This window comes from Rhinolophus hipposideros (genome assembly GCF_964194185.1).
Source record: "Rhinolophus hipposideros genome assembly, chromosome: 8".
In the NCBI taxonomy this organism is placed as follows: domain Eukaryota; kingdom Metazoa; phylum Chordata; class Mammalia; order Chiroptera; family Rhinolophidae; genus Rhinolophus; species Rhinolophus hipposideros.
In genome coordinates this window covers 39,769,878-39,792,396 of record NC_138054.1, presented here as the reverse complement: position 1 = coordinate 39,792,396, position 22,519 = coordinate 39,769,878, and the positions used below count along the sequence as shown (strand labels likewise).

General features: G+C 35.1%; 1 protein-coding gene across 1 annotated transcript in view; it reads left to right on the top strand.

Moving 5' to 3' along the window:
* The window catches only part of MSH4 (mutS homolog 4), a gene marked incomplete at its 5' end in the record, with an annotated part of 78,727 nt that extends 59,749 nt beyond the window's left edge, over positions 1-18,978 (top strand). Inside the window, 5 exons of the mRNA XM_081057962.1 lie at positions 498-616; positions 1,952-2,080; positions 11,372-11,546; positions 12,910-12,998; positions 16,568-18,978. Coding sequence (XP_080914088.1) covers positions 498-616; positions 1,952-2,080; positions 11,372-11,546; positions 12,910-12,998; positions 16,568-16,759 — 704 coding nt within the window. The 3' untranslated portion in view covers positions 16,760-18,978. The remainder of the gene's footprint in view (positions 1-497; positions 617-1,951; positions 2,081-11,371; positions 11,547-12,909; positions 12,999-16,567) is intronic.
* Positions 18,979-22,519: the final 3,541 nt, after the last annotated feature.

The window sequence follows — 22,519 nt, the reverse complement described above, 5'->3', positions numbered from 1 at the left end:
ACATTTCTATTAATAGATTTTTCTATATATTTTTCTGTATTTTTTTCTATAGTGATTTTTATCAACTTTAGCTTCATAAGCATTTCTCTCAAATTTTCACACTTTAAATGTTATTCATCACCTATATTATTAAAATCTTTAGTTTTTTTCTGGTTAAAGTATTATTAAAAATTTTATCAAGTTTATAACAAATCTTTCTAATGTACTTGAGTATATATTATCTTATTTGAACTTCCAAATAACTTTGTACAATAGGTAGGGCGTGTATTCCATTTCATATACGAGAAAGATGAGACTGGGAGAATTGAAGTGCTGTCCAAGGTGATACAATAAATGACATAGCTGGGGCCATGTCTTCTAGCTCCATATCCAGTGATCTTTCTACCACATAATCGTTAGATAGGCTAGTAAATAATCTGAGTTGGTCGAAAGTGCAAAACATTACTACTTATATTTTATAAAAGCATTTCAATTTACTTTGATCTTATATTTTACAGGATCATATGTTCCAGCAGAATATTCTTCATTTAGAATTGCTGAACAGATTTTTACAAGAATCAGCACTGATGATGATATTGAAACAAATTCATCAACATTTATGAAAGAAATGAAAGAGGTGCCCAAACTAAACTTTTCTTATATTAAAAACATATTAAATTCTCCCTAGTGGTCAATGATCATGTAAGAAAGTATTCTTAGACTAAAACATGCAGATGTGCTTATACTCCTCTGCAAGAGCCAGAGGGCAGTCAAAGACAGGTTCCTACTTTCTGTCTTATGTGGAAATGGAAGCAAATGTTTCATTGAAAAATACAGTTTTAAAGAAAAAGCTAGTGTTATTGAATGATAAAAACATGCTTTCATGTTTTTGTATTGGATATATGAAGGACTTATCAGAAAAAGACCTGTTCAGGACCATTTTGTATAGTATCTATTGTTCCTGTTAAGCTTGGTTTTAAAATAAAAGATTACTGTTAGAGGCTTTTAAAAATCATCCTATTCTGTGCTGTTATAGAATTTTCACTTCCTGTAACAAAGTATGTATCATCACCTATTTCTTATCTGAGCAATGTCAGGTAGGCTTGAATGGCTAAAAGGATTCAATATAGCTCTTGGCCTATCGTTAGTAGGTAGGAATTATTGGATCACTATACAATTGGCCAATTTTCTGTGGATAGAGGGAGAACAAAGTTATCATTTGCCCATAGTATATGACATTTTAAAATTATATAATATGTATTAAATATCTATGGGAGAATATAGCAATATACTAGGTGCTTGAGTAATGTTTTTAAATAGTCCTTGCTATCAAGAAGCTTCATCCCATAGGAAGGTAAAATAACCATGGAAGTTACTCTCGTGTCGTGACATAATAAAGGTAGAATTCTATTTTTTGAGAAAGAGGTTAATAGTCTTCAGTGGAGAAGTGCATAGCTGTTAATTAAACTCTTGGTCTTTGTTGGGTGTGGATTTAAGTTTATTTGTTTAATCAGGAATCAATGGACCTGGATGCTATTTCCTATTTTTTTCTTTCCATCGCTATTGGATATAGAGAAATTAAAATAAATATGAGGCATAGTTTTGAGTATTTTATGACAACAATTGATTAGTCATTTCTGGAGAAGAAAATGACTGTTTTTATATTTTATTTAAACATTAATTCATTAATTCATTGCTTTGTTTCACTGTATTGAAAGCATCAATATTTTAGATAACGGTTATTTACTCTTTTGTGCTTATGTCTATTTTATGCACCCATCAGCTATTCTATTGGAATTATGTCATGAGATTTTTAGAAAGGTAAGTAATGTGGTAGTTTCTGCTCAGCTGGATTTCTCTATAAAAATATATTTCAAATAAACTAATAAAGAGACTAGATTTTTTTCTCATTTTTCTATGATAGTGACAGCTATTTGGTTATAATGAATAATATTAAAATTATATTTTTCAGATAGCATATATTCTTCATAATGCTAATGACAAGTCACTTATATTAATTGATGAACTTGGCAGAGGTACTAATACAGAAGAAGGCATTGGCATTTGTTATGCTGTTTGTGAATATCTGCTGAGCTTAAAGGTATTCTCTATTTATTTTAAGCATATTAATTTCAAATCTTTTATATTTATCATGATTGGATTTCCCAGGCACCTACAAATAGCTCTTTAAACAATGTTAGGTAATAAAAACATACACTATCATTTGTATTTTTGTTACTTCATTTCTGTTGGAACTAGGAATGGTTAATATGGTAGTCATGATATGGACAAGGAAAGGAGGAAATCAAGAAATACAAATAATATTGAAACTAGTCAGTTGGCTTTAATTTAACCAAATCAAATAGCAAAACATGAAAACATTGCCATAATAGTCTTCATGTATAATGACAGTGATTGGGATGTCACAACATGAAGTGAAACTAGGCATCTGAAGTCACTTTATGGAAAGTCTATTTTACTTACCTAAGATTTCATTCCTTTAAGGAAAACTTTTTTTTCACAAATAAACAATGTAAAACAATGATTTTTGCTGTATTATTAATTTGTGAAATATCTTTTAGATTATCAGGCAAAATATATACAGATATGAAAAAGTCAAATAAAAATACTTTTCCATATCTAGAGTAATTTAAAATGTCCCTAAGATGAGATTAGTTACCTTAAATGAGAGTCCATAATGATTCATTATATAGAATGAGAAAAATCTTATTTTATGCTTAAAGAAAGGTATCTGATGAATCAAAGGTAACATTAATGGATAACGTTAGTTTTTGTAACTGAGTCTGTATCAGTTGATCAGAATTTCTCATATAAAATGCATGTATTACAGGATTGAAAGCTAATTAGTATCTGTAATGGCCAATTTTATGTTAACTAGGCTACGGAGTATCCAGACATTCGGTCAAATAATATTCTGGGTGTATCTGTGAGGGTGTTTCTGGAGGAGGTTAATATTTGAATTGGTAGAATGGGTATAGCAGATTGCCCTCCGTCTTGTGGGTGGGCCCTGTTCAATCAGTAAGTGGGGCCCAGTGAAGGCCTGAATAGGCGTGGGAGTAAGAGGACACTCCTCCTTCCTGCCTGCCTTTTATCTGGGACATCAGTTCTTTCCTGCCTTCAGACTCAAACTGAAATATTAGCTCTTTCTGGGCCTTGAGCCTGCCAGCATGTGGACTGGAACCACACCATTGGCTCTCCTGGTTCTCAGGCCGCTGGACTTAGACGGGAGCTGCACCAGCAGCTCTCCTGGGTCTCCATCTCGCTGACTGCAGAGCTGGGGACTTGTCAGGCCCCATCATCATGTGAGCCAATTCCTTATAGTAAATCAATCTCTCTCTCTCTCTCTCTCTCTCTCTCTCTCTCTCTCTCTCTCTCCCTCTCCCTCTACACACACACACACACACACACACCCTATTAATTCTGTTTCTCAGATTTACCAAAAATCTAATACAGATTTTGGTATTGAGAGTGGTTCTAGAGGAACAGATATTTAAGGATGAGTGTTTTGAATTTGTTCTAGGGTTTTTGGAATTGATTGTCTAATATGATTAGATAAGATACTAATGGCTATTTCCAGTAATAAAGAAAGTACTGGTAGTCCATAGAATGACCTGGAAATAGAAATATGCAAAATATCACCATTGGATACTTTTAATCACCACTTCTAAGGAGGTGGGTGACTGTATATATGATACTTTCAAACATTTTGGCAAACTAATGAATATAATGAGATTGGTTGGGTTCTGCTAATATTGCTGGACAAGGTGGTGAAAGAGAAGGAGGAGCTCAGGAACTCAACTGCATGCATAAATCCCTGCATAAATGACTCGAAAGCATCTATGTGTGCCCTGAAGGAGACTCATACCTCCTATAATTGAAACTCAAAGCCAGAATCTCGTCCTGTGACTGGCTGAATTACAATGCACTTGAACTCTCAGCCACATGCTAGTAATTCTTTTATTAAAGTGAAAGTATTGATTAGTAAGAAATAGGAACTTGAGAGTTGGAATAGGGTCATGTGGGAAGACCCTAATGAAGCTGGGAATATTGAGTCTCTGAATTCTGATGGTTCTTCTTTGCCAGTGGAAGATGCTTCTCTACCTTCAGTAGGAGTGGCTTCCCAACCCCATCTGAGCAGGTTAGCTCTGCATTGCCTGAGGAAACTGTAATAGCCTCCCTGATGGCAGTTGCCCAGTAAGACCATGCTGATTTTTCTCAGTATCTACCGGTTGCAAACCTTGCTAGTAGGCTTGTAATGAGACTTCAGCCACAGCAGGCCCCTAGGATGAGTTACAAAGTATGGCCCATGAGGAGGTACACTACATTTCCAAAAATCGACTTGAGTTTTCTAATTTATACAGATAGAAGTCTGGGGAACTGGATAGTAAGGAAATGGGATAATGATTGAAGGAACATGAAGTTAGATCAGACCAAATTTATTGATATGGACTTGCTAAGCAGAGATTTTGCGTTTAATGTTGCAGCTTGAGATGTTTGGTTGGCAGGCTGAAATGTGAACTAAAGGCCATGGTGAGTGAGTTGGAAGTGTTGGACCTGCATTGGTTTAATGTAGAGGAAAGGACTCCAAGGCTTTAAAAGATTGAGTGTTATTGTGGATTTGTCATTTAAGACCTACCCACGTTCTCTGGATTGGTCCAGAAGACATACCTTTCACCATGACTATGAGACATAAATTCATGAGGATAGCCCCAACATCCTTGAAGAGCTCTGTGATTGCTGTTCTCTGTAGGCCAGACCTTGCAGTGGAAACTGCAGTCACTAATTGGGAAACCTAAATACAATGGGAGTACTTGGATCTTGGGTGGCAGAAACCAGTTGGTGGCACTAACCATCAGAAGTAAGGTGGGCGTGGTTACCAAAACAGACAGCAATCAGAACAGCAATCAGAATAATCTTAACTAGGGCCTACCTGTGGCTTTAACTCATTGATCATGGTGTCTCTAGAAATGAAATAGACAGGAAGCTTATTGAATTTTCACTTGATCTACATAAGCACAAAAGTTTTGGGTCAAGTGAATAAAAGTCCAGCCTGAATCACAAAAACAGAGACACAGCCCCTCAAACAATTTCTAGACTTGAATTTACAGTTACAGACTTAGAACTTCTTAAATGAAGAGGATGTCAGGTCCCTTGTACCAGGGTGACTGTGTATTGGGATAAAGGAAATAATCAGGCATTTCAAGGACTGGCTCTGAACTGACTCTAATTCCAGGAGACCCAAAACATCACTGTGGTCCACCAATTAGTTCAGAGTAGGGGGTTATGGAAGTCAGGTGATCAATGGAGTTTTGGCTAGGTCTGTCTCACAGTGGACCCAGTAGGTTCCCAGCCTATCCTGTGGTTATTTCTCCAGTTCTAGAATGCATAATTGGGATGAGTCAACTCAACAGCTGGCACAATCCCCACATTGGTTCCCAGACCTGTGGAATGAGGGCTATTATGGTAGGAAAGACCAAATGGAAGCCACTTGAACTGCTTCTACCCAGGAATATAGTAAACCAGAAGCAATATCGCGTTCCTGGACGGATTGCAGAGATTAATGTCATCCATGATCAAGAACTTGAAAGACTCAGGAGTGGTGATTCCCACCACATCCCATTCAACTCACCTATTTGGCCTGTGCAGACAACAGATGGATCTTGGAGAATGACAATGAATCAGCATAACCTTAACCAGGTGGTGACTGCAATTGCAGCTGCTATACCAGGTGAAGTTTCAATCCTTGAGCAAAGTAACACATTCTGGTGTGCAGCTAATTGATCTAGCCAATGCTTTTTTCTCTGTACTTGTCAGTAAAGACCACCAGAAGCAGTTTGCTTTTAGCTGGCAGTGTCAACAGTATACCTCCAACTTCCAGATTATATCAGCTCTCTAATTGTATGGCATAATTTAGTTTGTAAGGCTCTCGATCAGTTTACCTTCCACAGGATACCACTCTGGTTCATTATGTTGATAATATTATGGTGATTGGATCTAGTAAGCAAGAAGTAGCACTACTATAGACTTATTGGTAAGATACTTTTTGTCAGATGGGGGTAATAAATCTGACAAAAATACAGGGGCCTCTGCCTCAGTGAAATTTCTAGGAATCCAGTGTTCTGAGGTGTGTGGAGATATCCAAATGTGGAAGTGCAGCATACGTTGTTACATTTGGCCCCTCCTACAACCAAAAAAAAGGTAAAATGCGTAGAAGCCTCTAGATTTTAGAGTGCTCATTTGGATGTGTTACTATGGCCCATTCACCAAGTGATCTGAAAACTGCTAGTCTTGAATGGAGCCCAGAACAAGAGAAGGTTCCACAACAGATTCAGCCATGCAAGCTGCTCTGCTACTTAGGCCACATGATCAAGCAGATCCAATAGTGTCAGTGGCACATAGAGATGCTGTTTGGAACCTTGCGCAGGCCCCGGTAGGTGAATTAGAGCACAGGGCATTAGGATTTCAGAGTAAAGCCCTGCCATTCTCTGTGGATAACCTCTCCTTTTGAGGAACAGGTCTTGGCCTGCTACTGTGCCTTTGTAGAGACTGAACTACCAAGTTATCGTGCAACCTGAGCTGTGCATCATGAACTAGATGTTCTCTGACCTGCCAGCCATAGAGTTGGGTGTGTGCAGCAGCACTCCATCAAGTGGAAGTGGTATATACATGATCAGGCATGAGCAGGCCCTGAAGGTACAAGTAGGTTGCATGAAGAAATGGCCCAAATGTTCATGGTCCCCACTCCTGCTACACTACTTTCTCAGCCTGCACCTGTGGCCTCATGGAGAGTCCCCTAAGATCAGTTGACAGAGGAAGAGAAGACTTGCCTGGTTTACAGATGGTTTAGCACAATATTCAGATGCCACTGGCAAGTAGACAGTGGCAGAACTGCAGCTCCTTTCTGGGACATCCCTGAAGGACAGTGGTGAAGGAAAGTTGTCCGAGTGGGCAGAACTTCAAGCAGGTTACCTGGTTGTTTTGAACAAGAAATGGCCAGATGTGTGATTATATACTGGTTTATGGGGTGATGGCCATGGTCAGGCTCAGATTGGACTTGGAAGGAACATGATTGGAAAATTGGTGACAAAGAAGTTTGTGGATAAATCTCTCTGAAAAGGCAAAAAAATGTGAAGATGTTTGTGTTCTATATGAATACTCAACCAAAGCGTGGCTTTAGCAGAGAAGGGTTTTAGAATCAAGTGCATAGGATGAGCTGTTCTGTGGATATCAGTCAGCCTCTTTCCCCAGCCATCCCTGCCATAGCTCAATGGACTCATGAACAAAGTGGCTGTGGAGGCATGGATGGAGGTTATATATGGGCTCAGCAACATAGATTTCTACTCACCGTAGCTAGTTTGGCTACAGCGACCACTAAGTGCCCAGTCTGCCAGCAGCAGAGACCAACACTGAGCCTCTGATATGGAACCATTCCCCAGGGTGATCAGCCAGCTGCCTGGTGGCAAGTTGATTATAATGGACCACTTCCATCATGAATGGGGCAGTGATGTGTTCTTATTGGACTAGATATATACTCTGGATATAGATTTGCCGTCCTTGCACGTATCGCTTCTACCAAAGATACCACCTGTGAACTTAATATTAGGTCGATGTAAAGGTAATTGTGGTTTAAAAAGTTAAAAACAATTGCAAAAACTGCAATTACTTTTGCACCAACCTAATAGAATGCTTTATCTACCATTGTGGTGTTCCAATAGAATTGCTCTGATTCAAGGAATTCACAGTAACTGAAAATTCCATGGTCCCGGGTTCATGGAATTCACCAGTCTGATCAATGATCATGTTCCCCACCTAGCTAGGAATCAAGAAGTGGAAATGGGAGTAGTACCACTCACTATTACCCCTAGAGACCCACTAGCAAAATTTTTGCTTCCTATTCTTGTGACTTGATGTTCTGCTGGCCTAGAGATCTTAGTTCAAAAGGGAGAAACGCCTCCACCAAGAGACACAACAATGATGATTCCTTTCAAGTGGAAGTTAATAGTGCCTCCTGGCCACTTTGGGTTTCTCATCCCTCTGAATTAACAGGTAAGAAGGAGAGTTACTACAGTGGCCGTGGTGATTGATGCTGATATGGGGAAATTGCACTGCTACTGCACAGTGGAGGTGAGGAGGATGTCTGGAATACAGATTTCTTAGGTATCTCTTATTATTACCATGGCTTGTAATCATTGTAAATTATCTACAGTAACCCAATCCAGGCATGACTACTAATGGCTCAGAACCTTCAGAATGAAATTTTGGGCTACCCCACTAAGTAAAGAACCATGACCAGTTGAGGTGTTTGCTGAAGTCAAACGGAATATGAAATGGATAGTGGAAGAAGAAAGTTACAAATACCAACTATGACCATGTGAACAGTTACAGATGCAGATTGTAATTGTCATGAGTAATGATGTGTGTGTGTGTGTGTATCTGTTTTCTTCCCTCTCTCATTTTCTTATCATGTAATATAACATGCACTGACTTTATATTATAGTTTAAGTATTGTTAATTTTATATGATACTATTAAAATTGCAGGATATGAAGGAAAAGAGTAAACATCACTCAAGGACTTTACATCCTCTTCTGGGGAAGGGACTAGTACTTTGTTGGTTGTACATAGGATAGCTGTATCATGTCAGGCACAATTATGACCTTGTTGTCTTTATTTTGGAGATTAAGTATAAAGTATTAAGTTTTAAGAGGTGTGTATGGGTGCCATATTGACAAGGGTTGAACTTGTGATGGTTAATCTTTTTCACACTAAGAAGGGATTAGTACTATTTCCTTACTATCATCAATCATACAGATGGTGTTCAAATTTTAATAGTTTAGTAATTTTTTTTATAGTTTTTTTGTTTGAATCAGATCTAGACAAGACTCGCACATTGTGATTGGTTAATATGACTTTTAAATATCCTTTAATCGAAAGATTATCCCCTCTGCTTCTCTCTCTCTCTTTTTAAAAATTTATTTTTCAATTACAGTTGACAGACAATATTATTGCGATGATTAATTTTGTGTCAACTTGACTGGGCCATGGGGTTCCCAGACATTTGGTCAAACATTATTCTGGGTATATTTGTGAGGATGTTTCTGGATGAGATTAGTATTTGAATTGGTAGAATGAGTAAAGCAGATTGCCCTCCTTAATGTGGGTGTGCCCCCACTCAATCAATTTTGAGTGCCAGTTGAAGGCCTGAAAAGAACAAAAAGGCTGACCTCCTGGAGTTAAGAGAGAATTACTCCTGCCTATGTTCCTTTGAACTGGGAATTGGTTCTTTTCAGCTCTTTCTGGATCTTGAGCCTGCCAGCCTTTAGACAAGGACTACACCATCAGCCCCCCTGCATCTCTAGCATGCTGACTGTAGATCTTGGAATTTGTGAATCTCCATGATTGCATGAGCCAATTATTTGAAATCAATCAATCAAATCAATAACTCTATATATCTTTATGTATGAGTATACTTATACGTGTATACACATATATACTAGGATATTATATTCATGGGAGAACCCTGACTAATACAGTATCCATTTCTGTGGTATTCTGTAATAAATAGCTGAGAATCATGTTTTTAATAATACTTTTGAATAGCTGTCTTAATTTGCATTGCTATAATACAGTACCACAAACCGGATTCTAAACAATAGAAATTTATTTCTTACAATTCTGAAGGCTATTTCTTACAATTCTGAAGTTCAAGATCAGGGTTCCAGTGTGGTTGAGATCAGGTGAGGACCCTCTTCCAGGTTGCAGTCTGCTGATTTCTCATTGTGTCCTCACAAAGCAGAGAGGGCAAAAGAGCTCTCTTGGGTCTCTTTTATAAGAGCACCAATTCCATTCATGAAGGCTCCATCCTCATGACCTAATCACCTCCCAAAGGTCTCACCTCCTAATACCATGGGGGTTATGATTTCAACATTTGAACTTGGGGGTGAGGGTGAATGTTATGGACCAACATTCAGTCCATAACAATATCCTTTTCTACTATAAATAAGTTAATAAAAATATAATTATTGCTACTTACTTTTAAGGATCTTAAAGTTAGTTATTTTTCTAATCTAGTATCTTTAGTGCCTAGCACAAATCCTTGCAATATATAGGCCCTGAATAATTATTTGTTATATTGAATTAAGCTGAAATAGAGTTTACAGTTTACCATAATAGATTGGTTTGATATATAAATGTTGAAGACATTATTTGAATTATTTTATTGTGAACATGGTCCCTAGCTTCTAAACAATTTATTAGGTTTCTAAATATTTTCCTGTTGCTGTATAAATTTGGTTTGTTTGATACTCCCTTTTAATTTGTTGACTAGTTGGTTGAAATTTTTCATTTTTCTGTCATACATAAAACTATTCTTTCCCTTGCCAACCCCCTTCCGTAGTTGATAGTCATTTGCCAATCAAATCTATTCTTTTTAAGGTCTTACTATTTTAATTTTTCACTAATTACCTATTTAGTTTCTTACTGGTAATATCTTAAAACATAACCAATTATTGAAATTTCTATCTGCTCTGGTAACTCTGGGCTGGAAACCATATGCCAGTCATAAGTCACTTGAACAACTTTCATCAAAATCACCTAAAGGACAGAGGAAAAATACAGTTTCCTGGCACCCATATTATGGCTACCGATTGAGAATTTGTGGGGGATAAGCATCAAGAATTTGCATCTCAAACACACAATGTGATTTATAGATGATGTAATACAGAATTGTACACCTGAAATCTATGTAATTTTACTAACAATTGTCACCCCAATAAATAAAAAAAAAAAGAATTTGCATCTTTAACAACCTCCCCAGCAGATTACTAACAGTTTGAGAATCATTGTCCTAAGCAATTTTCAATCTTTTTGTCCCTGTAAGTACCTAATCGAAATGCAGTGCAAATTTAAAACTTTTGTAAGTTCAGAAACCTTAGTCAATCCATTGATTCCATTTTTCAAAAACTACTTATGTGGAGGGAAGCTACTTTTAAAGTAGTTTTTTAAAAGTTGAGGGAAACAGTATGATTTTGTGGATTACTTCTCTAATAAACGATTACCTCAATTAATAGCTTTATATCTGATAAACTTTATCTTTTCAATATCTTCAGACATTTTTGAGGAGTTCATTTTTGGATTTGTTCTCTTTCCCATAATGTAACATAAATGTGTATGTATAAACATAATAAACATGGCCTTCATTGAATATAAAATTTCAAAACGAATCGACCATGTTAGCCTCTAAGTTATCAGTTCCATTCCTACATTTCTGCCAAGCTACTTGAAAAACTAAACTAAATTTTATGTTTAAATAGTTAAAATATAATTTTCTAGTTCATTTAAAAAGAATTGATATTCATTATTATGTATTCTAGGCATTTACATTGTTTGCCACACATTTTCTGGAACTCTGCCGTATAGATGTCCTGTATCCTAATGTAGAAAACATGCATTTTGAAGTTCAACATGTAAAGAACACCTCAAGAAATAAAGAAGCAATCTTGTATACCTACAAACTTTCTAAGGGACTCACAGAAGAAAAAAATTATGGTATTACACATAGAAATGATATCTATACACTAAAATACTATATATTCTCATAAGACACGCTTTATTTTCCCCTTTCCTTGGCTATCAACCTAAGCAACTTTTTCTTTCATTCTTTTGAGTGCTTATATGCTCTAAGACTGTATTTTCTATGTTAAACTCATATTTTAGGTATATTAAGCTTATTTTTAAACTTAAGTAACCAGTAACTATGTAGAATTACAACACATGAAGGCCCCAGAATTATTAGTTTATATCCTTAGAAAAATATGATTTAGTTTATATTTGTAAGGTATATAATGAATTGAAAATGATGTATTTCTTATGCACCCTGTCAGTAACAGAGTTCTTTCTCTGTGTTCTCCAGATTCTGGGAATGCAATAATTAAATCTAAAGTCTTAAAATGGGGTGTATTACCAAACCATATGATATTCATAACCTTGATTAGATAGTTTCTATCTAAATCATTATATGACGTTAAATTTCACAGATTCAGAGAAGTTTCAATTGGTCTGTACATATAAAGTTTCAAAAAGTATTTTGTCTACAAATGTGATGCTTGTTTGTGAGAGGGGGAAAAAACACTTTTTTTGCTATTTGAAATAGGAAATCAAATGGATAGCTTCATTTATATCAGATGTTTAATCTTTATAGGCCTTAATTTCATCTATTAAATGGGGATAATTTTCCATATATGTGCACTTGTGAAGATTAAATGAATTGTCAAATATGAACTGCCTAGTATAGTGCATAGCAATTAGTAACTTCTAAGTAAATGTTAGGGAACTTCTATTGCCTCTAAAGCAATAAATATGATAAATTATTAGCACACAGTAGAAAGCCTAAATTCATTTATACAATAAAGCTCTGAGAACATGGGAGTACTAGTTGGTACTTTGAATTTTCATGAAGAGTAATCCTCTACCATTATAGCTTCTGATAAATTCCTCCCTCATTGATCTGCTAGACAGACGAACATTCAATTGTAGGTTTATCTCTGTGACTAAACATTTTCCTACCTGCAAAACCAATCTAGTCTTTGACCTTCTATTAACCAACTATAGTGGAATTCCAATGTTATCATTATTCACTTTTCTAGTTACTTCTTTTTCTTTCCCTAATGTATTGTCCTGCTATCACAGAGGTATTTTGAGAGGTAATTTATCTAATATATCTTGGACAAGTAATTAAATATAATAATCGGTAAGTTGAACTTTGAAAAACTTAATTTTGAGAATTATTAAGTAGTTCAGAAATACCTGAGATGGGAACTTTAAATCTGTGAAGAAAATATTAATAATGGTTAAAAGAAACATAACAATACCAGCAATAACAATATTGAAGCCCCATTGTTTATAATTTTAGGATTAAAAGCTGCAGAGGTATCATCACTCCCACTATCAATTGTCTTGGATGCCAGGGAAATCACAACTCAAATTACAGGACAAATTTTGGTGAGAAACTTTTAGCAATAAATATTGTTTATTGTTTTACACATTCAAGAAAATGCTTTCAGTGTACACATTTATTATGGCTTTGCATTTAAATATATAATAATAATAATCATAAATTAGAAAACCCAATTCCTAAATAAAGAAAGAAAATCCCCTTTATTTCTCAAAACTTTTTTGGTTTGGTCTATTGTAGCCTCTCCCAGTAAATCAACTAATAAGATATGAGACAAATATTAACAGTGCAGTCCCTACAATACTTACTCCTACACTAACTATGATGAGAAAATAAATCTATATAAAGTAAGCATTAAAAATAAAAATCACTATGCACAATATTTTCATGTCTTTTTCATAGTTTTCAAAGTTCTTTTATCTATTATATACAAGCCTCATAACTCTTCGTGAAGCAGTTAGCTCTGTCTAATGAAAGATAAAAAATAAAGGTATTATTTTTTGCTGAGGTCAGAAGTGATTTGCTAGGAAGCAGGAGCTCCAACCCTGAGTTCACATTTGTTGACTCAAAATTTGGAAATGTGTTTGTTTCTTTATATCTTTAAAAACATTTCTCCTCTTCCTAAGCCCTTCAATAATCTCATTTTCTACAGAAAATTCACCTTGTATACTTTTTGAGAGACTTGAGGTCATCTTGATGAGTCCTTGAACCTTCCCCGCTTCAAAATTCTATTTTGGAATTTCTATTTTTCACCTATTTCTCTTCCCTCCTATCTGAGAAAAGATTACTTTTCAACCTATTTAAAGTTAATTTTCCTGCCTTCTTTCCAACTCCAATAAGATATTATTTCATCAGTTTCTTTTCTTCTCTTTGGATCCTTAGTGGGATTCCCCCCCCACTGGCTTTTCTTTTTCTATGAATATGCTTAGATTTTTTTCCCCCAAGAAATGCTTTTTTTTTTTTTTTAATTTCTCAAACTATATTTCTCTTCTTGTTACTGCCAACTTCTCAAGAGTAATCTGTACTTGCTTCTTTGATTTCCCTCTTGCAAACTGGATCTTCTTGTCATCGCTCTACTCCGTTTAAGGTTTCCTCTTAAATACCAAGTAATCATAAAATCTTAGGGCCTTTTTCCACTTATTTTCCCCTGGTCTCTCTGTGACATTTAACACTATCCTTCTTCCCTTTTCATAATTGTTCCCTGTCTTGACAATTGTTGAATTGACCTCTCTGGATGTTTTCATTGTCCTACCTCTTTGATTATTCCTTCTTTTTCTTCACCGGTGATTTTTCATTCCACTTGCTAAATAGAAGTGTTCCTAAGATTTTGCCCGTTTGTTTAAAACTATATATTCTTGATGATATCATCCTTTCCTCAGCTTCCATTTTTATTTTTTACTTTGAATCTATATATTTTCTCCATATTTCTTGAATCACTAATTTATGTTTTCACTTGTTAATAGGTCCAAAATTAAATTTATCATCTTGTGAAAAATCTTCTCATCTCTTCATTTTCAGATCTCCCAGTCACCCATCAGAGTCATCTATAAATCCGTCTTCTTAATCACCTCTTATTAGGGCTATGCAGTGGGTTCTCTCTTTTCCAGTCCATCCTAGACCCTTCTACCAGATAGTCTCCTAATGTATACTTCGTATCATGTTTCCCTGCTCAGAAACTTTCAGTTGTTTCATACCAAATAAAAGTCAAAGTTCTTAGCCTCATCTTAAAAGCCTTCTATGATAATTTCTCAAAATATAGTTTTAAGATTACCTACATTAGAATCACCTGAAATACTGGGTATCATCCTAGATTTTCAAGGATCTCCTGTAGCTCAGGAATTCACATTTTTAACCAGTCTTCAGATAATTCTTGTTTAAAACTAAATTTACTGAGGCAACATTGGTTAATAACATAACATATGTTTTAAGTGTAGAATTTTATAATCATCTGTGTAATACATTGTGTGCTCTCCACCCAAAGTCTAGTCTTCATCTGTCACCATATATTTGACCCTTTACCCTCTTCATCCTCCTCTCAACCCTTTTCCCCTCTAGTAACCACTTCTGTTGTCTGTGTCTATGAATTTATTTGTTTGTTTGTTTGCTTTCAGATAATTCTTAAACACACTGAAGTTTGTTTGCAACTACTTTATAATCTCCCTATGTTTACTACCCCAACCATACGTATTACCCAGTTTAATTATATAACCTACATTTCTGCCACAATGTGTTACTTGTCATTTCATCATTTTGACCTGATTGTATGCCGTGCTTTTTAATTTGTCTGCTCTAGCCTTTTCCTTCATGCAGAATGCCCTCCCTTCTTGGCTCTTCTGTCTATCAAGATTCATTCTAAATACTCCATCCTATGTAAGCTTTTCTTGACCAAAGCTGGAAGTGAGATCTTTTTCCTTTAAGCATTTTGTGTTTCTTTTATGGGACTTGTCATAATTACCTTAATCAGTTGCTTATACACATGTCTTTTTCATTGTAAGACTGATCTTGAGTTCCATTATCATGTCATGTAGACATTTTTATATCTCCCATAGATATAAACACAAAGTATGGGCCCTACAATATAGATGATAATAGATATTTAACAACTGTTATTTAAATAATAATCTGATAGTTGATCGAAGTATTAAATAAATGAGTGACTATATGATAATCTTATTCTACCTCATAAAATCATATTCATTTTTCCTACAGTGAAAGTAGAAAAAATATCTGCAATTGTTTTGCTATTGAGTTGAAGGGATTGCATTTCCTTTGGTGAAGGGAAACTCATTAATACTGTCCATGAACAGCTACCTAACATTGAAAATGCTGATCCCCCTAACTAGCTCAGGCAAAGAAGTGAATGAAGACCAGCTGAACTCCCAACCCTGAAGTACTATTCAAAGACTAAATATCTAAAGGTCTTCCAAAATATTAGAAGATGCCCATTTTAAACATTATTTCTTGGGTATCCTTAAGTATAGTTTGTTAAGAATCGAGGCATAACTTCAAGTAGCTATTTATGTTGCTTATTTTTAAATTGTAATTTACCCCTCAGGCAATATTTCCTCTCTTAGGCTCTAGCAGTTTCTATGTATGAACTCTCTTGAGGGACAAGCAGTTTATTGATGTCCCATTCCTTCCACCAGTTTATCTGCTGGGGAATTAAAATAGGAGATAGCAGAGTGGTACTCTTGGGTGACATTTAAAATTATGAATACTGCATAGCAATGAGCAGTGCTGTTTTCTCATACCTTTTTAATGAGAAAGTGAACATAAGTAGAACATAACTCTGGTGGATTTTCTATTACTTTTTGGTATTGTGTTGAAACATTTGACCTAGTTAGCAGATTTTTTTTTTTCTCTGAAAGGTGATTTTCAAGGACATAGGGATCTGTCTTAAAGTCATAAATATGCATGAGAACTTTTATTCTCAAAAATAGTATTTCTTTATTTCTTATGGTATAGTCTTTGCTGGTTGGATGGAACTGACTTATCTGAAGAGATTAGTTAACCTTTGAGTTCTGTATTTCTATTAAAAGAGAAAACTACCAAAATTTTAATATAAAAATCATAGTGGTCATATTTTAATTTTTATCTATATTTTTTTCAATAACAGCAAAACCAAAGGAGTAACCCTGAGATGGAAAGACAAAGAGCTGTGTACCATCTAGCTACTAGGCTTGTTCAAACTGCTCGAAACTCTCGGTTGGATCCAGATAGTTTACGAACATATTTAAGTAATCTCAAAAAGAAGTATGAAGCAGATCTTTCCAGGGCTGAACAAGTTTCAGAAAAGACTGAAGAATGATAACAATTCACATCTTATACTCATGAAATAATATATCTTTTTTTTTAAATAATATATCTTAGGAACCTAGAATTCATTTCTCCCAAGAGCAAAAGAGAATACTATTTGATAAATTTTATATTTTAGTTGACAATTGCATTATATTAACCTCAGAATTATCATCTATATAATCTATATAAGAAAATATTTGTTATTATAACTTAATGAAAACTATTTAAAGGACTGATTTTCAAAAATAAGTCAGTATAATATGACACTTCTTTTCATTTATGAAAATTTATGTTATTAAGTCTTAAATGTATTTATACTTACAAGTTATGGTTTAAAATGTTGTTGTCAATAGCTTAGTTAAGAAAAAAGCTACTTTCTTTTTAGGTCTGGAAACTTATGTGAGTTTTTTACTCTATTCTGAAGCAATAATACTCTATGACTCAATAAATTTTTAAATAATACCCTCTGACCCCCACATTCTAACACTGGATGCTTCTGAGGTTAGTTTGAATGATATTGGGAATTTTAAACTATTCTTTTTTGACATTCAGTATAGTTCTAAAGGGTGAAAGTAAACAAATAGGTATTTTGTAATGCAGAGAGTGTTTTCTGGAAGGGAGAGTTACCAATGGACCCTTTGGCCAGACATTCCATTTTCTACTCACCAATCTCTTTTCCAAGTTTTCATTTTGGTCATCCTTTTTGGTTGAGCAACCAAGGCAGCAGAAAGATAATACTGATTCGTTTACCTCTTGGTGCACAGGGAACATTTTATAGAACTGTTTTTCGAAAGGCATGTGACTTACACCACCATTTCAGATTTTACCCAAAGGTCATTCTTGTTTTATAAATGGACAAAAGAAAATGGATGACCATCAGTTGTTCAGTAACTATAAAGACCTGTCATCTTCTCAAACACAGTGGATGTGTCATTCACATAATCTAGCCAAAGACCTAAGATAGAGAAATTTTTCATTCCTTGGACAACTGAGTATTTGGAATTTAGGGTACACATTCAGTAAGCTTTAGAATTCATAGTAATAAGGCCTCCCAAAATTATTCACAGACTGGTTAGAGCCTATATTTTATCTTACAAATTTATTGCTAATAGATTTTAATTTATTAAACTTTGTCAGTATTCTAAGTACATATTAGTAGCCAGATATATTGAAAAAGTTATAATTTGAATGACATAGGTACACTTTTGGAAAAGTAAATGTAAATTAGTGATGGTATTTTAGTGTTAGTAAATTGGTGTTAGTACATTTGATATATATTAAATGTGTTATTAGACTACAAAATTCTTCATTGCCCTGTTTTAGGAAGAGAGTACCACAGTATTTGAATTTGACCATTAACCATTTTTTAATTCACAGTCTTTGAAATGAAGTATTTTTATGTGATCATTCCTAAAAGCAGTTAGATAATTTAGATAATTTAAGCTTGAGAAAAATTTCTAAAAGGCACTGGGGAGGAAGAAGGCATGACAGATTGTTTGGGAGGGCAGGAAAGAAAAGGGAGGAAGCAATAAAAGACAGACGGGGAGAAAGCAATGGGGGAAAAACAGACAAGTAGAGACGGGTACAAAGTATTAACTATGGTGAACGTTATTTCCTCAAGTGTATTAACTTTCCTTTAGATTTAACCCCAATATTAGATTCCTTCAGACTTTTAAGAAATTTTTAATCATTTAGAGCTTTTGATGCAAAAACTGCGGCCAACTGATTAATTTATTTTAGATTTGGAATGCTGAAATCAAAATAGTTTTATATCTCCTTAAAATTAAATTACTTTTTCTTTAATCCTTTTTTTGTGTAGCAGAAACATGAAAAAGCACAGCAAATGAAAATATAATTATTATGTCTTGATGCTATAGAAAGAGGTGAATACTAGGAAGACACCCCAATTTTTACGTTTTAAGTCTATTTGCTCTACTCTTCAGTACCTCATTGTTGCCTTTACCTTTCTTTAAATTTATAGATCATTATCTGATAATCCAGCCTTTTAAGGTAAATGTCCATAACGTTGTAATAATTTCCACCTCAAAGCCATTCATTTAGTCTGTTCCCCATTTCTCCTCACATGAAGTTTTCTTTTTTCAAGTCTAGGGGTAAAGTATGTTGGAGTAGAGGAAAAGGGCAGCTTATCCTCATGCCTAGGAAGGAATACATTTGTTTGTTTCAGAATTTACATACAGTAAAATAAATTTTTTGGTGTCCAGTTTCAGTTACATGGTGCGCTTTTATGGATTCATGAAACTAGTACCATAATCAGGACATACAACAGTTCTATCAACCCCAAATTAATTCTCTTACTGTCCCTTTCTAATCAAACCCTTCCCTGACCCCTAACTTTAATCCAGAAATCACCAGAATGATTAAGCACTTCTTCCCTATAGTAACTCCCCCCCCTTCCCGAATATCCAAAATATGGAATCATATAGCATGTAACCTTTTGAGACTGGCTTCTTTTACTCAGCATAATGCATTTTAGAGTTTATCCATGTTGTTGTGCCTTTTATTGCTGATTAGTATTCCATTGTTTGTAGGTACCACAGTTTATCCATTCACTGATTGACGGACATTAGGGTTTACAGTTTTTGGTGATTCTCAACGAACCTGTTATAAATATTCATGTACAGACTTTTGTGTGAGTGCTAAGTTTTAATTTACCTAGGTTAAATAGGAGTGGAATGGCTCTGTCATATTATAAGTATATCTTTGACTTCATTAGAAGCTGCTAAACTATTTTCCAGAATGGCTTTGCCATTTTGTATTATCATCAGTCATGTATGAGGGTTCCAGTTGTCCTGCATGTTCTCTAGTACTTGGTACTGTCAGGTTTTTTCCCCTAATTTTAGCCATTCTATTAGGTATGTAGTGAGTAATGCATTTTTAAAAGTGTAAAGCTATTCTGATCATTCTTTAGTAAGTAGTGAATTTTTTTTCTCTTTTCCTAAATTATTTTTTAGTTACTTTTTAGCTTAACCCCTCTGGTAACACATTTTAAAATCTTTCCCTAAAAGCAAATTTTTAGAATATGTCTCACTATTAAAAACAAAAAAAAATAATAATTCAATAATATTTACTATGGAACAGGCAACATACTAAGTGCTAGGTGTGCAAAAGATGTCTGACCTTGAGGTAGACTTCCCAGGTGTAGTAAAGAGGAAAAAAGGCTGCATATTTTAGAGTTGGAACACCATGTGATAAGTACGATAATGCAGGAACATATTAAGATGGGTAGTGGCACAAAAAAATGTACAGTTCTTTGTGGCTGAAGGGAGTTTAAAGGGTAGTAAAATTGGTATTCAGGAAGGGAAAACATTTTAGATAGAAGGATTGGCATATGTCAAGCCAGAGAGATATGAAACAGTGAGCAGTTTAGGTTAGCTGGGGGGTGGAGTGTGTGTGAGAGAGTGGTAAAAAGATGACTCTTGGTGCTTTAATCAATTTTTCCAGTAGACCGCGGAAGAGTTTAAAGGTGTGTTTGTCCTTGGAGGGTGTGAGAGGGTGATAGTGGTGGCAGTGGAGGGATAACAAGATTAGATTTCCATTAATTTAGAAAGAGCATCCAGGTGACAGCATGAACGATTTGGGGAAAAGTGATTGAAACCATATTCAGGGAGGCCATGAATATTGTTTAAGCGACTATTTCAGTAGTCTAGTAGAGAGTTGATGATTAAAGGTGGAAACAATTTGAATGGAACACATGTATGGGGGTACAGGGAGGGGAGGAGGAGAACGGAGAGGGTAGAGTGGCTGGTGGTGGAGAGAAGATACCAATTTGCAAGATACTAAGGAGATTTAGTGACTGATTCACCAGAATAGTGAATCATCCAAAGCTTTTACTGAGGAAGGTGTTATTGGTTGAATTGCCCCACTCCCAACAAAAGATAGGTGAAGTCCTAATCCCCTAAACCTCAGAATGAGACCTGATTAGGAAATAGGATCATGTTAAATGTAATTTGTTATGGTGATCTCATATTAGTCCGGTGGTCCCCTAGTCCAATATGACTGGTGTCCTTATAAGAAGATTGTCTGTGTGAAAACAGACATACAGGGAGAATTCCATGTGAAGACAGGATTTCAGTGATACATTTATAAGCTAAGGAATACCAAAGAAAACTACTAGAAGCTAAGAAGAGGCAAGGAAGGATTCCCCTACAGGTTTCAGAGGAAGCAGAGCTCTGCTGACACCTTGATTTTGGACTTCTAGTTTCCACAACTGTGAGACAATAAATTTCTGTTGTTTTAAACCATCCAGTTTGTGTTATTTGTTATGGCAGCCCTAGCAAACTAATATAAAAGGGAAGAGTTAACTATGATTCTGGGTGCTGATGCCATCAACCATGTTGAGGAAAATAATAAGAATTCCGTTGTCTTGTGCACCTGAAACTAATAATAATAATTAAAAAAGAATTCCAAGAGGAAGAAGTTCCGGAAATTTAGGTGCTGCTTCTTGCTCACTCTCTAGCATAGGTATGAGCCATGTTCAGTAAAAGTGATGACTATACCAAAGTCATTAAGCTCTCTGAGTGTTGAAGATGTAAGAAGAGGAAGGAAAACACAGATGGAAATTAGAGAATAAGTGTAAAAAGATTTGCTGAAATATTTTCCCAGACAAATCATTTCACCTGAAAGCAGCAGTCTATTGTTTCTTTATAAACTAGACTAAGGGTATATTTTTGTACTTTCTTCATATTAATATATATTTTCAACCAAAATATATAGCTCTGTTTATGCTACTCTTAAAAATATATTCAAATGTTAATGCACTGTGTATAGTATGAACTCCTCTATACTTATGAGCTAAAATATGCTCAATTATAATTAAATATAGATTAATTAAGTGTATAAATTCAATCCTATAATGCATTTGTACCTCATAGAAATGAAATTGGAAGGAAAGGAAAAGCAAATGATATAGTTATATTGCCATTTTGCTACTTCCATTCTGTAGTTTAGAAACTTAAATCACACAGTTGTTTATCTTACTATAAGATCAGAATGAATACTCTTTTCCTGTGAACTGTCAAAATTTTGATAGTCCTCAGATTGCAAGTAGATGATGAAAATGGCTACTATCTGATATAATCTGCTAAAATGGATCCTAAAATACACAGTGGTGAGGTAGGGAACAGATTCTCAGTGTCAAGAACTGTGAAGGTGTAACTGTGTATGGTGACAGATGTTAGACTTATTGTGATCATTTTGCAATATATGCAAATATCCACAGTAATCCCCCTTATCTGCAGGGGTTAAGTTCCAAGACCCCAGTGGATGCCTGAAACTGCAGATAGTGCTGATTCCTATATATACTATGCTTTTTCCTAAACATACATATCTTTTCACATAAAGGAAGTATTTTATGGCTTCTCTTCGGCATATCCATATTACCAGCATCACTACTCTTGCACTTTGGTTCATTATTAAGTAAAATAAATATTACTTGAACACAAGCACTGAGATACCACAACAGTCAATCTGATAACCAAGATGGGTACCATGTGACTAACAGGCAGGTGGCACATACATCATGGATACACTGGACAAAGGGACGATTCACATCCCAAGAGGGATGGAGCAGGATAGCATGAGATTTCATCATAGTACTCAGAATGGCGTGTAATTTTCAAACTTATGGATTGTTTATTTCTGGACTTTTCTAGTTAATATTTTTGGTCCTCAATTGATTGCGGATAACTAAAATCATGGAAAGTGAAACTGCAGATAAGGGGACTGCTGTAATGTATGTCAATTATACCTC